The following is a 15,837-nucleotide window of genomic DNA, read 5'->3' as shown; positions in this document are numbered from 1 at the left end:
CCCGGCCACTTCTTGGGAAATGACTTTGATGCACAATTTGAACTGATCACAGTGATTACAGGGGGCAATGCAAGTGTAACAGTGCTTCAGTTAACAAAGGAGCAGTATGAGTTACTACTTCAGGAACATTGACTCATCACTTAAAGGTGTATGATCTCAGACGCAGCCATCTAAAACACATTCCTCCACAGACAGAGGACTCCATGATGCAAACTTTGCTATGAATCACCACACAAATTAATATTAGGATACTATAAAAAGATTAGAGTCACTCCTTTATCACAGGCAAGCTTACAATCCCTCAGATCAGCAGGTAAAATAATTTGCTTGTGTGGATTTTTCATACTATTTAAGGCTCTCCTTTCTTCTCATCTAACATGGATGGCTGACCAAGATGCTTGGGTAATTAGCAAGGGTGCTGTTTAGTGTTTGTATTTAACAAGGTGTGGTCTTCTAACATAGCTGAGACAGCTTGGCTCCCTACTTCGGGAATACAAGATGTGTTGATAAACTTGTTGGGTCATGTCTTTTTCAGGTATTGCAGCACTTGATAGTCCTGCTTGATGACATTAAATCAATATATTACAGGGACATTTAATTTCACTCTAAATCTGTTTTCATATTTCCCTATACTGATAGCTTTTGGCCTAAATTGTGAGATAGAAAACAAGAAAACAAATAATTGTATACATTTATTCTCTTAACAGTTACAGAAAGAAAATAGCTTTAAATACCCCCTAAAGTTGATCAACGCACCCGTGCGTCAATCTAATTAACACAATAAAAACAAATATAGAAGTAGTTTTGTGACACCCCAAAAAATGGGTTAAATATGTGTAAATCCTGAACTTTATTACATCTCCTAGATGTAGGACAGACAATTCAAAAACGAATTCCTTATTATTTATTTTTGTACTCTGTTTTCCCATTTATTAGTGTGTTATTCAATGCATTTCTATAGGTTGTAGCATTAAAAGGCCAAATTCAATATTTTACCTAAATGAAAAATTAAATAGCTAAAGGATCCATGGTATGATCTTAAAAAAAAAATCCATGTTAGCTCAGTTAGCCCCCCCCCCCCCCCCCCCCCCCCCCATATATACCCCATTGCAGGTTTTCATGATTCGGAAATTGCTGTCACAATAAATATTCTACTTCCAGATCCAGTTTATCAAATTATAGGTGCAGAAATTAACAGACAAGATACCCAAGATTATAACATCTGCATTCAAACAGGCACACACATGTAAAGCAGTGCACAAATTAGAACAAACCTTTATACTTCAGTGAAACGTTAATCAAATATGATTCATGACTGTGAAGTTAGCTATATAGACTACCAGATGATCTGTGTAGTTCCCCAAAAAAGTAATGATTGTGAGGTCCCCCTGTGTATGATTATAATCATATATTGTAATTTAGTGTTTGGCATATATTTGCATCCGTGTACAGTTCCTGCAAAGTTTAAAGCCTACATTGTAAATTGCATGTGTCTAGCCTAAATAAAAACATCTTGGCAGGAATATCCACCATTTCATCAACTCCTCCATTACATTTGGAGTATATTCCATTACTATCTCTCTATTCCAAACTAAGCTTTATGCATCTCTTCTCCAAGACGTCCTATGAATGTATCTGAAACCATTGTATGCACTCCACAAGTTATTTTCAGACTAGTAAAATGTGTATATGAAGAGGGAAAAAAATATGCTAAATGTAATATTTGCATTAGATCCTTACACATATTAATATGTTAAAGCAGGGGTGTCAAACTCATTCCATGAAGGGCTTTTGTCTGCGGGTGTTTCGTTTTTAAGACCTTAGACAACCAGGTGAGGGGAGTTCTTTACTAATAGTGACCTTAATTAATCAATCAAGGGAGGAACAAAAACCCGCAGACACTCAGCCCTCCGTGGAATGAGTTTGACATGTATGTTAAAAGAAGGGTACATACTGTATAGAAAATTGATTTTGCTCTCAGTAGATGTTACAAAACCACTTTTCTCTACCTATCAAGTCTTTAAAACCAGAAAATATATTTACCTCCTCCACAAAGAACAATTCTCTGAAATTGTCCACAAAGATTAGACTAGAACAGACTAGTCCACAGTCCACCTCTCTCCCTCAAACCACTTGCTCTTACCACATCAATAGTGTGATTAGAAACATAATGTATCTAACAAATCAAAAGTTCATTTCCAGATATGGCATGTGAAGTTTGAAAGGGTGTTTCCGTTTTATTTGGTCTTCTCTGGTTCTGTTTGTCCTCCTGCATCTGACTGGCGTTTGCCCTGCAAGGAAAGGGAAGGGTCATCAGCTTATCAATATAGCTCCAACTGCATGTAAGAACCTACATTTGCTTCCCTCACATTACTTTGCCCAAAGCAATATCTTTCAATGACATTTCATAGTGAAGTATAGTTCATAGTCATAGGGAGACCTTAGACATCAGTTGCCGAGGCCATCTAGTGGTTGCAAATTTGACTGAGAGGGATTGCAAATTCAGCCTACCAGGTTTTTGAAGAACAAATGGATGGAGTTCCTCTTCTCCAGTCTCTTAGGGAGGACGGGGGAATTCTCCATAACCTCGGAGGGCTCTGACACGGGCTTGCTGTCCACAGCAACCTCTGGGGCCTTTGGTTCGTCCTTGGCTACACTTGGTTCAACTACCGCTTCTGCAGCTGGGGCAGGGACTTCCTTTTTTGGCACAGCTGCCTAATTGAATTATGACAAATAATCAAGAGATCAATTTAAAAGTGTAATTTGGGTCATTTAATGTTCCTCTTAAAGCCATTGGGCTTCCAATATGATGTTGCCTCCTTGCTCTCACCAGTTAAAAAAGCTGAGCACACACATTATCACACTGACTAGCACAATACAAGAGCACAACTGATGCAATTAAATAGTGGCTGTATAATGGAATGACTACATAAATGGGAGCATTGCTCTGGCTGGTAAATATCATAAAATTATGAGAAATTAGAAAGTATCACTACCAGCTGTTTTCGCTATCATGTGTATGCAACATATCAATTGCTGTACCAAATAATGTTCATTATTTATGGAGGATATTTCATTATTTGTGCAGGATACTTCAACATGGTAGTACCAGCATAACATCACTGAACACAGTGAGATCACTCTTGTTAATTTCACACTGGCTGGCAAGTATTGTCATGTAGCCCTTTGAAAGGTTTCTTGAGTTGTCGGACTCCACTTGTTGAAGCTGTCTGGGCTTTTGAGGCCATTTGGTTTAGCAGGTCCTCAAATTATCACACCATTCTGTTATTGTTTATCACATGTACACATTTTCTTGTATTTCCAAAATTACATTTCATGAGTAGTTCCCGTTGAGAACCAAAGTGAGATGTGAGTAAAATGTCTGCCTTACCTTTGTCTTGAAAAGAGAAAAGGAAGTGAAAGGAGAGGCTTTGGAGGCAGCAGGTGTCTTCTCTTCCTCCGGTGCAGGTGGTGGTGGTTCTAGTGTGGCAGAGGCCTCCAGAGTGGCCATCTTTGAGAAGTCTACATTCTTTACCGAAAAAGCAAAAGAGAAAACTTAATTATAAACCATTGACAGGATTAAGGAAGGTGTAAGAGCCCACAAGAGTCCACCACCTGGAAGAACCAGAAAAGAACCCACTAAAACAGATAAGAAAGAGATAAGAGGGTGATAAAAATCTCTACTCAGGTACCAAAACTGGTACTGTAAAATAGATATTATGTGATTTGCCCCTTAGGGCCACTTTATTGCTGAGATGAATGAAACAACTTGTAACTGATCAGAGGAAGCTGGTGAGAGAAGCTATAGGAGGATGTGCTCATTGTAATTGATGGAATGGAGTCCCTGGAATGGTACCAAACACAAACACATGCAAACAACATATTTTACTCCATTCCATTTATTCCATTCCAGGCATACAATAAGCCTGTCATCTTATAGCTCCTCCCACCAGCCTCCTCTGTAACTGATAGTGTGAACACCCATTTTCACCATGCAACCCAACAGAAAGAGACAAAGATGGCACGTGAGGATGGAGTATGCCAAGAGTTCTCTCCTTTTACCTGTACTTCCAAAACTGGCTGTGGCTCCACTGGTTCCACTGTCTACAGGAGAGCAGAACGATGTTAATCTGAACAAGTGCCATATAACTAGACCTTCTACTCTATGGTCTGCATGGCAAGGCACGGATAGGTGTGTAGAAGCACAGTTCACCACACAAATAAAGGCACAAAGTCGCACATATACAGTCAGAATGAAAATCTAATTCAGTTTCTGTATGAATGCATACAGTCAGAATGATAATGGTTTAAAATGACTGAATTAGATTTAGTTGGATTTCTGATGTTGTTTGGGATGCTGTTATGCTATTTATGTTCACAGATGATGAATGAATAGATGCAGACCTCAGCCCATTCTCCACAAGTCATGCCATCAGTCCAGCTAAATGCAGCACTATCTAAAGTGTGTTGATTCCACATTGAGAAAAACATAAGCAATAAAACTCTATGGAATGTCACAATATGTCACTGGAAGTATCGGGATAGATTTACATTTACAGGAATGCTCTGAGGGACTGCTCTGAGAGACTGTTTTGTTTGATATCTGTATTGATGCTCTGCTCAAGAGAAAGGGCAGCAGTCTGTATGATGTAGCTAGTAGATCTTGTACCCACAAGATGCAATGATTTGAATACAGTTAAAGGAAATGAAGGATGTCACAGTGAGCTTAACTCTGTTAGTTTCAAAATGGCTGAATGTTGTATTGTCATACCGCTGCAGCAGGCTTGGCAGGGGCTCTGGCTCCACTTGCTGACTTAACCTTGATTTTAGACTTGAGGCCTACCAGTGCCTCAAATTCAAGCTGGTGAGAGGAGCTATAGGAGGATGTGCTCATTGTAATGGATGGAATGGAGTCACTGGAATGGTACCAAACACAAACACATGGAGACAACGTATTTTACTCCATTCCATTGATTCCATTCCAGGCATTACAATAAGCCTGTCATCTTATAGCTCCTCCCACCAGCCTCCTCTGTAACTGATAGTGTGAACACCCATTTTCACCATGCAACCCAACAGAAAGAGACAAAGATGGCACGTGAGGATGGAGTATGCCAAGAGTTCTCTCCTTTTACCTGTACTTCCACAACCGGCTGTGGCTCCACTGGTTCCACTGTCTACAGGAGAGCAGAACGATGTTAATCTGAACATGTGCCATATAACTAGACCTTCTACTTTATGGGCTGCATGGCAAGGCACGGATAGGTGTGTAGAAGCACAGTTCACCACACAAATAAAGACACAAAGTCGCACATGCACACATACAGTCAGAATGAAAATCTAATTCAGTTTCTGTATGAACACATACAGTCAGAATGAAAATGTAATTCAGTTTCTGTATGAACACATACAGTCCGAATGAAAATGTAATTCAGTTTCTGTATGAACACATACAGTCAGAATGAAAATGTAATTCAGTTTCTGTATGAACACATACAGTCAGAATGAAAATGTAATTCAGTTTCTGTATGAAATTAATACTTGGTCTGCTGTTTCTTTGGGTTAAAATGACTGAATTAGATTTAGTTGGATTTCTGATGTTGTTTGGGATGCTGTTATGCTATTTATGTTCACAGATGATGAATGAATAGATGCAGACCTCAGCCCATTCTCCACAAGTCATGCCATCAGTCCAGCTAAATGCAGCACTATCTAAAGTGTGTTGATTCCACATTGAGAAAAACATAAGCAATAAAACTCTATGGAATGTCACAATATGTCACTGGAAGTATCGGGATAGATTTACATTTACAGGAATGCTCTGAGGGACTGCTCTGAGAGACTGTTTTGTTTGATATCTGTATTGATGCTCTGCTCAAGAGAAAGGGCAGCAGTCTGTATGATGTAGCTAGTAGATCTTGTACCCACAAGATGCAATGATTTGAATACAGTTAAAGGAAATGAAGGATGTCACAGTGAGCTTAACTCTGTTAGTTTCAAAATGGCTGAATGTTGTATTGTCATACCGCTGCAGCAGGCTTGGCAGGGGCTCTGGCTCCAGTTGTTGACTTAACCTTGATTTTAGACTTGAGGCCTATCAGTGCCTCAAATTCACATCAAACTGTTACAATCTGACACACATTTATGTTTTATGTTCTCTTTTACAAAATATTATCTGCTGCCAAAGAATGCTTCTAAGTGCCTTGTTCTACAGGAGTTGGCTTACCTTTCTGCTGAAAAGTCTGCTGAACGGGCGGTCAGATTTCGGCTTGGCGGCCTCTGGTTCTTTGGCAGCACCCTTTGGTTCTTCGTTTGGTGTGTTGGTCACAGATTGGTCAGCTAGTTCTGCTTTAACCTCCATCTTACATGAGCCTAGGGCTGGGGCTGGGGCTGGGGCTGGGGCTAGGACTGGGGCTGGGGCTGGGGCTGGGGCTGGGGCTGGGGCTGGGGCTGGGGCTGGGGCTGGGGCTGGGGCTGGGGCTGGGGCTGGGGCTGGTGGGATTGACATTCCTCCTTTGGCTGTTGCTGGAGCATCCACTAGTTGTGCAGCCTATTCGAGAGAGACACACAATGGAAAATAGGAATAGTTGATCACCGACATCGAAGTTAATAGCTCACAAAACATGATTTATTTATGTTTATTTATTTAGTTAGTACTCACAGTAGTTGTTGTTGTTGGTTGGGCCTCTTTCTGTGAATGTTTGGTAACAACAAACAATAGTTAGTTCTGGTAAAAAGGAGATCACCATTCTGGTTCCGTGAAGAGATCATATATCTTCTTTCTAAATAGCTTGCTTAGAAGACATGCAGTGTCATCTTTTGCAACAGGCTTCACAGCCGAGGAAGGTGCCCCTTGACCTGCACAGGTCTTCTCAGCTGCGTTTGGTCTTCAGCAGAAGATGGATGCCAATTACGACTACTGACACTACTAACTACTTGTTTTAGGTTCAAGAATCATTGACTTGTTTAACTTAATTGGGATTAAATGTATTTATTTTGAATGATTGAATTCATTTTTAAAAAATCCTGAGGAATTCAATAACAGTCACAATCACAGTCATCCAAAAGTCTCTCAATGTAGATTAATATGTTGCTACTGGAACAGAATAGAATTCAAGTGTAAATGCTAACAGCCGCAAGGCCTTATGTTACCAATGGGATGAAGGTGATAAGTGGTAAGAGTGAGATGTCTTTCACTTGTTACTTTTTCACCTTTGTTGGTGTAAGCAGTAAGGTAAAGGTAAAGTAAGGCTGTGTCATGAAAAGCTTTCATTATTTTTTTTAGATGACTTTACCAAAGGCACATCATTGCATAGCATTACATGTAGACTATACAGTATACTAAATCAACTCTGTGCAGAACTGTATCTGTATTGAATAATGGGATTTAGTGTTTTTGCATAATGTATTATGTTTCAAATAAAAATACATGCTTACCTGGTCTTTTGCAACAGCAGGGGTGGCTGTTTCTTGCTTGTTTTTTTTTGTGGGAGTCACCTAGGTAACACACAGATATATACTGAGTATACCAAACATTAGGAACAGCTTCCTAATATTGAGTTGAACCCCCCCCCCCCCCCCCTCCTTAGAGTAGCTGCTGCTTTTGCAACAGCTAATGGGGATCCTAATAAAATAACAAATACCTCCTCTCCCACAGTTGCGCCAAGTTGGTTGGATGTCCTTTGGGTGGTGGACCATTCTTGATACACACAGGAAACTGTTGAGCATGAAAAACCCAGCAGCGTTGCAGCTCTTGACACAAACCAGTGCTCCTGGTACCTCCTACCATATCGAGTTCAAAGGCCCTTCAATATTTTGTCTTGCCCATTCACCCTCTGTATAGCACACATACACAATCCATGTCTCAATTGTCTAAAGGCTTAGAAATCCTTATTTAACTTGTCTCCTTCCCTTTGTGTACACTAATTGACGTGGATTTAACAAGTGACATCAATAAGGGATCATAGCTTTCACCTGGATTCACCTGGTCAGTCTGTGTCATGGAAAGAGAAGTTCTTAATGTTTTGTATACTCAGTGTTTATTGAGTGTCTGTGTACAATCTTGGATGGCAGGCAAAATTGTTAGCTACTTTTGTGTCCTATAAAACAAATCTAGCATTTAAGTGTATCGTGATGTTTCATAAAAATATTTTAAATGAAATGTAATACCTACAGTAGATAGCAGCAATATCAAAGTATTTTAAGAGAGTTACAGTCACAGGGAACAGTGAAATTACTATTTTCATAGGACAGATGTCTTTCAGTTTGTCATATGCAATGCCTTCAAATGGTTTTCACACCCCCTGGCCTTTTTCCACATTTTGTTGTGTTAGAGCCTTTAAAATGGATTACATTGAGATTTCTTTGTCACTGGCTTATACACAATACCCCATAATGTCTCAGTGAAATTATGTTTCTACACATCTTGATTCATTAAAAATGAAAAGCTGAAATGTCTTGAGTCAATAAGTATTCAGCCCCTTTGTTATGGCAAGCCTAAATAATTTAAGGAGTAAAAATGTACTTCACAAGTCACATAAGTTGCATGGACTAACTCTTTCTGCAATACTAGTGTTTAACATGATTTTTTAATGACTACCTCATCTTTGTACCCCACACATACAATTATCTGTAAGGTCCCTCAGTTGAGCAGTGAATTTCAAACACAGATTCAACCACAAAGACCAGGGAGATTTTCCTATGCCTCGCAAAGAAGGGCACCTATTGGTAGATGGGTAAAAAACAGACATTGAATATCCCTTTGAGCATGGTGAAGTTATTAATTACACTTCGGATGGTGTATCCATACACCCAGTCACAACAAAGATACAGGCGTCTTTCCTAACTCGGTTACCAGAGAAGAGGAAACCACTCAGGGATTTCACCATGAGGCCAATGGTAACTTTAAAACAGTTACAGAGTTTAATGGCTGTGACTGGAAAAAACTGAGGATGGATCAACAACATTGTAGTTACTCCACAATACTAACCTAACTGACAGAGTGAAAAGAAGGAAGCCTGTACAGAAGAAAAATATTCCAAAACACGCATCCTGTTTTCTACAAGGCACTAAAGTAATACTGCAAAAAATGTGGCAAAGAAATAAACTTTTTGTCCTGAATACAAAGTGTTAAGTTTAGGGAAAATCGAATACAACACATTACTGAGCACCACACTCCATATTTTCAAGCATTGGTGGATGCATCATCTTATGGGTGTGCGTGTAATCGTTAAGGACTGGGGAGTTTTTCAAGATAAAAAATGGAATGGAGCTAAGCACAGGCAAAATCCGAGACGAAATCCTGGTTCAGTCAGCTGTCCACCAGACACAGGGAGATTAATTATCCTTTCAGCAGGACAATAACCTAAAACACAAGGCCAAATCTACACTGGAGTTGCTTCGCAAGAAGAAAGTGAATGTTCCTGAGTGGACAGTTTTGACTTAAATCTGCTTGAAAATCTATGTCAAGACTTGAAAATGGTTGTCTAGCAATGATTAACAATCAATTTGACAGAGCTTGAAGAATTTTGCAAAGAATAATGGGCAAATATTGTACAATCCAGGTGTGCAAAGCTCTTAGAGACTTACCCAGAAAGACTAACAGCTTTAATCACTAGCAAAGGTGATTCTAACATGTATTGACCCAGGGTTGCGAATACTTATGTAAATAAGATATTTCTGTATTTCATTTGCAATACATTTGCAAACATTTCTAAAAACATGTTTTCACTTTGTCAATATAGGCTATTGTGTGTAGATGGGTGAGAAGAAACACAAACATCGATTTAATCCATTTTGAATTCAGGCTGTAACAACAAAATGTGGAATCAGACAAGGGGTATGAATACTTTTAGAAGGCACTGTAGCCATTGACATCTACGGTTGTCTAACTGATGGCACACAAAGAGGTCCTTGGCAAAGCACATACAGTACATGCTCTCTCACTGGGATGGCCATTGTGCTCTGGGGATGGCGTAGGCCTTCCCTCACTATATTTTCATGCATCTCAACTTCCAATGGCACAGGCCTCCCTTGTGAGCTCACACTATAGGCTGAACAAAAGATCACCACATTCCCGCATGTTCAAAGGATTTGATTAACATGGGGCTGGTGTTATGTTAACTCTTTATGGAGGCATGATTCCAAAAGAAGGCATGATGAAGAGAAATGACAATAGCTGCCTGTGTAATCATTCCTTCAAGACATGGTCACTCTTTCTCAGAGACGCCTCTACACATATTTTCACACACAATGATCACTGACAGCACTATACAGTCTTAAAATACAATGACATCACTGATGGAACACTGTTTTCTCATTTAATTATCTGTGGTCCCTACTTCACAACAGAAGATTAGGATTACCATACCATAATCAAGCATTAGGCTAAATGTTTTGCTATTCAGAGGCATATTTTGAATTATGACAGCATGGCAAACTTTCTTTTCCATACCAAATCAATTATGGTTCTTCAATAGTGTTTGTAGTGGTTTCACAGTTGGACTTTTACAAAGGCTTGAAATAATTTTTTCTCAAAATAAGTTTACAGATGTATGAAGTAGTGTCACTTTTAAACATATTTTAAAACAAACATTAGGCAAATAGATCAAATATTTTGTGCATATCTATTCACTTATGGACCTTACTGTTAAAACAACTCTTTAAACAATACAAAGAAAATCCAAAGAAAAATTCAACTTACTAGTGTTTTGAAGAAGTTCATAACTGGATTCTCTTCTGTTTGACTCTCTCCCTCTTGGTTTTCCTGAATGTGACTGCTTTCCTCTGCAATTTTGGGGCTTTTGACCTCCTCTGCCTCTGGACTAGGGTTGGGACGCTCCTTTGAAGTCTCTGTATCCTCCTTTACCTCAGCAAGTGGCTCCTATAGACAACGGGAAAGAATGAGCCCTCAGAAATGTGAGTGTTTTATCAGTGAAGCTGATACGCTTAGCAAGGAGTCTGTTAGACGCAGCATTGAGATTGAAGCACAATTCCAACCATGCCTCTGCCTACTCGGGGCACCATCAACAATCATCCTTTTATTAATGCTTGTTTCCACCCACACTCATTGTTATTCAGCAATGTTGGAGACTTCTGTCTCTTTTGCTCTGAAGAATGTCAGCAAACTCAAATATCTTGTTTTGTTGATTTTGTAAGAAAATCCCCCATTCTTATCTCACAATATTTTATTTTATTTGAATATTCCTTAAGGTAATATGACTTAGAGTAATATCAGTCTGCAACACCAAGAAAGGATTGTGGCATCTTTCTTCTTTGGGTGGGCTGGATTTAGGTTCCTCTGACTCTATAGAAGCTACATCTTCAAGAAGTTCTTTCATCTCTTCTAGTTCTTCAGCCATTTCAGGTGGGCTTACACTCTCAGGCTCTTGTTAAGGTTGGCTGACACTCTTCACTTTAGACTGTACAGTTCTTATGCAAGTTTTTTTAGCCATTGCTGACTCTACAGCAGCTGTATCTTCGTTAATGCTTGCAATGTCTTCCAGCTCTTCTTCAGGTGCAGTGCACTCCTCTAAAGTTTTATCCTCTGTGACTTCTTCACCAATGGCCAGTTCTGTTGTCTCTTTTTCATGTGGGCTGACACTATCCTCCATAGGCTCTTCTTCAGGTGGGCTGACACTCTTGTCTGTAGGTTGCTCTTCGGGTGGTTTCTGGGTGAGCTTCAGTGGTTTCTGGCTGCTCTTCAGTGGTTTCAGTGGCGAAAATCAGACAGTAATTGAAGTTGCATTGGAAACAAATGTGCAGCCATCAATATGGCAAATATGGAAATTATGCCTTCGTTTGTCTCCTTTATAATAATAATCAACAGGGATGTTTGTTAGATCTGTAATAGGCTTTGTTATACACTGGAAAGTGAAGAATGATCTGTGAATTTTTCTCGCAACAGATGCAATATTACTGTAAATAAATGTTACCAATTCACAGTACACCTCACATTACAGTGGCTATATGCATAGTTACCTACATTGGAATAACCAAAATCATTTCGATTTTGAAATGTAACAATCTCAAGTTAGGAGCTGATGATCATGAATTAATTATCAGTACACTGAGTGAAACTGAAATGGAACTAATGCCAACCCAATTTGAAGGGATCACTGATTAGAAACTTACAGCTTGGATCCCATCGGTCACAGCCACAGGGACTTTCTGATCTTCTGCAGAACTTTCAATCTCTTCCACAATCTTGTCCTTTATGGGCTCATCCTTTTCCAGGGCTGGATCCGGGTTGGGGGTGGGTTGAGGCTTAGCTTTCTTCTTGAACAGATTTTCAAAGATGTTCACTTTTTCTTTCGTACTGTTCTTGGGCTCCTCCTTCTCTTGGGTGGCTGGTTCCAGTTCTGGTTCCGGTGTGTTTTGAGTCTTAGCATTCTGTGTCTCTGGTTCCACTTCTGGAACCTCCTTGATGGCAGACTTCTGTTCCACCACCACAGGCCCAAGACCACTGCCATCTGCCTCCACTATACCTGACTCTTCAGAGGGAGGCAGTGAGGGAGGCATACTGTTCTGCTCCACAGCTGCTTCACTGATAACTGCAAGATATAAGTCAGTTAGTTGGTGTGACAAAGACATTTATTTGATATGATTCATCCTTTGTACACAGGCATCATGTAATACCTGACTATTATCTTTTTTATGTCCGGTAATGGAAATTAGCCAATTAAATGTACCTAAACATAATTGAAAACGTAATCTATGTAATCCCCAAAAGTAATAATTTATCATGAGGGCCATAAACAATAACTAGTAATGCTGCATACTGAAAGAAAGGTTAACATCCCAGCTTTCTGGTATTTATTTTAATAAATTGCTCAAGTACACAGTAAAAATATGATAAAAATATGAAAAATATGAAATATTTATATCAACAAAACTGTATGAATAATGCTTGAAATTACTTATATGCTTTCTAAATATAGCATAATCAAATGGTAAAATAACTAACTATAAAAATTCACATTCCTTATAACTAACTGGAAAAATACAAATCTGTATGTTTAATGTTAGAGAAAATGTGCATATTTATGTGCTTTGATGTAGGGTTCAGCCAGGAGTTGATGGACAGTCGGAAGGGCGAATGAAATGGTACGAGGCATATCCCAGCTTCACAGGATTTCAAATTTCATATCCTACGTCACATATGCACGGAAAGAAATACTACTGTTTCGGTGGGAGCCAGGGCAATCGCTCAATGAAAGCCATTTCGATCTACTATGTCCATGGATCGATTTATAAGGGAAAAATGTCGATCGGAACCGGTACCAGAACCACACTGGTTGTGATTGGGAGTCCCATAGGGCGACGCACAATTGGCCCAGCGTCGTCCGGGTTAGGTTTCAGCCGGGTTAGGCCATCATTGTAAATAAAATAAAAAATCTTATTAACTGACTTGCATAGTTAAATTAAGTTGAAATAAAAAAATAAATAAGAAGGTCCCCAAAACAGGGGAATTTACATCTAAGAGGTTAAATATTATTAATCTTAGTTCCCAACATGTAATTCAGTAGAACATGGGAGGGTGTAGGAAATGGTATGCAACTTTACCAAAGGAGTTTCCTAACGATACTACCTCTATGACTAATCAATGCAGTGCTAGGCTCATTACCCTAAGCTAAATGCAAGCCAAACCTTTCCTTGTGCTGTATGTAAAACTAATGTGCTACTGGGGATACACAGGCTAGTTGTGTGAAACAAACACAGTCTGGAAACAGTGGCTTTAGCTGCTCACTTGCTAGTGAATAGATGACCAATATCAATATTATCGCCCTTAAAGAAAATACATATGTACTTGGCCTGCAAATCCTTGTACAAAACTGTTGATCCAGTGAGACAATATACACAAGGACTGATCAAACATCTGTTCATCCTCTATGTTGAAGGCTACGCCTATAGTTAACATTGAACACCGCCCAATAGCACTGACAGACGGCTGTATTTACAGAGAATTATGAGAGACTTGGATATTGATCCAGACTAATCCAGCAATTCAAGATTGATTACAAGGGATAGTGTTAGTGTCATGTCATCCCATTGGAGTAGTACATAAATAACTTGGTTACCATGATAGACATCATAGACAGAGGTGTTGCAATCAGTTGGGCCCACAGTTTGGGCCTTATTGATCATGGGGTAACAATCAGGTGACAACAGGATAAATGGCTATCAAATCACTCATAGACACACCATTCTCCAGGCCATTGGATGAGATGCTTACAGCATGGCCATTCAATCCTCCATGCAGGGGCTTTTCTGGAGCCTGCTCAGCCTATGAGAAGAAAGATGGTTGACATGAGCTTCTCTTGTCATCATTGTTTTCATCATATCACTTTCATCGTTACTCCATTTTGTACGGACCATCAATTAGTATTAGATGCATGTGCACACGTAATATCTCTAATATATTACTGCCTGTAATTTGAAACTTGAAACTACTATTATTAGACAACAAACACTTCCATTGGGTGTAAAATGCCACAACCAGCCTTCTTTCCCCTGTATTCCAACATTCAAAGTAAAACATGCATGTTGTCAAAGAAGGCTATTATCAAACATACCTTGTTTTTAGAATGCTCATTGCCCATCTTGATCGCAGTTGAAACCTGCAGAAGAAAAAGTTTATCTGTGTGTGTGTGTGTGTGTGTGTGTGTGTGTGTGTGTGTGTGTGTGTGTGTGTGTGTGTGTGTGTGTGTATGTGTGTGTGCAACATATGTTCGTAACATCAATGCTGAGAATTAGATACTTCATTGTTGTATCACAATACTATAGTCTCCAAATACAACAACAAAGTTAGATGAATTCAAATGCGATGATTATAAATATCAATAAGTTAGGATACTCATCTTATATAAATGAATATCATTTGAAGCAAAGCTAATAGATACAACTTTTTTAAAACAGCTATAGAGAAGGAATGGACTACACTAAACCAATGGCATTTCAAAGCTAAAAGTATTTGAGGCTATGTCTTACCTTGTGCCAACTCCTATGGCAGAGTAAAAGCAGCAATAGCACACCCCTGCTGTGAAAGTTGTGTGTTTACAATCTGTCTGTAGTATTCCAGCTATTAGTGGGAGCAAGTTAGAGATCAACTTGCTGCTTTGCAACCTGCTCAACTAAGAATATGCACATAGGAGTTTAGCCCTTCTCTTAAAGGGGTGGGGCTATCGCTTACTCATCAAAAAGGGATCTATTTGAATACCAAACACACAACCACAGCAAAAATACTCTGTCAACTGTCAGAGCATCTCTGATGTACTCATGCTAATCTCTTGAATTCTCTCTGAAAATGTTCAAATAAGAACATGATGACAAGCTCTGCTTTATCAGACAGATTTAGATGACAATACTGTATTTCTCAAAGAGCCCATGAGAAACTGCAGCGAGAGGTAAACTCATGATGCCTAAGGTGTGGTTGGGATTGAAACAGGATGTGAATGTAGGATATGTGGAACCATTGGAAGCATTGCTTATTTGCTTAGTGGGTTACTAGTAATCCAAATACCTGACACATGATGCTGACTACATACTTTGATATTAAGTTGTTATACAGCTTTAAGACAGCTTTATTTTACAGTGTTTTATTTATACTACCGGATTAAATGACTTAATATGACAGAAGAAAAGAATACTTCATGGCCAATATGATCATGAACAAAAGTTTAAAATGAATTTCATTTGGCCTGAAAGCTGGATTAATTTAGATCAATGACATCACATAATATTATGTATAATGATCCTAACAGTAGATCACTGTTAACCTTTTGAATAGATTTCCAACTAAATAAACATACCGAAACGTATTTATTTTTCATGAGATGG

At 39.1% G+C, this 15,837-nt stretch overlaps 1 protein-coding gene across 4 annotated transcripts; it reads right to left on the bottom strand.

Moving 5' to 3' along the window:
• Positions 1-679: 679 nt before the first annotated feature.
• Positions 680-15,391, bottom strand: LOC109908250 (skin secretory protein xP2). 4 transcript variants are annotated; one of them, XM_031794543.1, is made up of 14 exons: positions 14,989-15,391; positions 14,574-14,638; positions 14,203-14,284; positions 12,133-12,551; positions 10,703-10,882; positions 7,438-7,497; positions 6,662-6,691; positions 6,227-6,550; positions 6,027-6,104; positions 5,136-5,177; positions 4,063-4,104; positions 3,392-3,529; positions 2,512-2,715; positions 680-2,291 (listed from the first exon to the last, which is right to left on the bottom strand). In XM_031794543.1, exons 2-14 carry the CDS (start codon positions 14,598-14,600, stop codon positions 2,238-2,240), a joined length of 1,680 nt encoding a protein of 559 aa, XP_031650403.1. In that variant the 5' UTR covers positions 14,601-14,638; positions 14,989-15,391; the 3' UTR covers positions 680-2,237. The 4 variants fall into 4 exon arrangements, with proteins under 4 accessions (XP_031650403.1, XP_031650404.1, XP_031650405.1 ...); XM_031794544.1 differs by lacking the exon at positions 5,136-5,177; XM_031794545.1 differs by lacking the exon at positions 5,136-5,177 and having other exon boundaries at positions 14,574-14,618.
• Positions 15,392-15,837: the final 446 nt, after the last annotated feature.

Source organism: Oncorhynchus kisutch, linkage group LG17 (assembly GCF_002021735.2).
Source record: "Oncorhynchus kisutch isolate 150728-3 linkage group LG17, Okis_V2, whole genome shotgun sequence".
Lineage (NCBI taxonomy): Eukaryota > Metazoa > Chordata > Actinopteri > Salmoniformes > Salmonidae > Oncorhynchus > Oncorhynchus kisutch.
Note: the sequence above shows the minus strand (reverse complement) of the source record. Positions and strands in the feature narration are given on the sequence as shown.

Excerpts from the sequence above, each read along its gene's own strand:
- LOC109908250 (XM_031794543.1), bottom strand. The coding sequence starts at position 14,600 with ATGGGCAATGAGCATTCTAAAAACAAG. Across the intron at positions 7,498-10,702 it reads TGAACTTCTTCAAAACACTA|GTGACTCCCACAAAAAAAAA; the intron begins GTAAGTTGAATT and ends TGTGTTACCTAG. Across the intron at positions 4,105-5,135 it reads AGCCGGTTGTGGAAGTACAG|ACAGTGGAACCAGTGGAGCC; the intron begins GTAAAAGGAGAG and ends GCTCTCCTGTAG.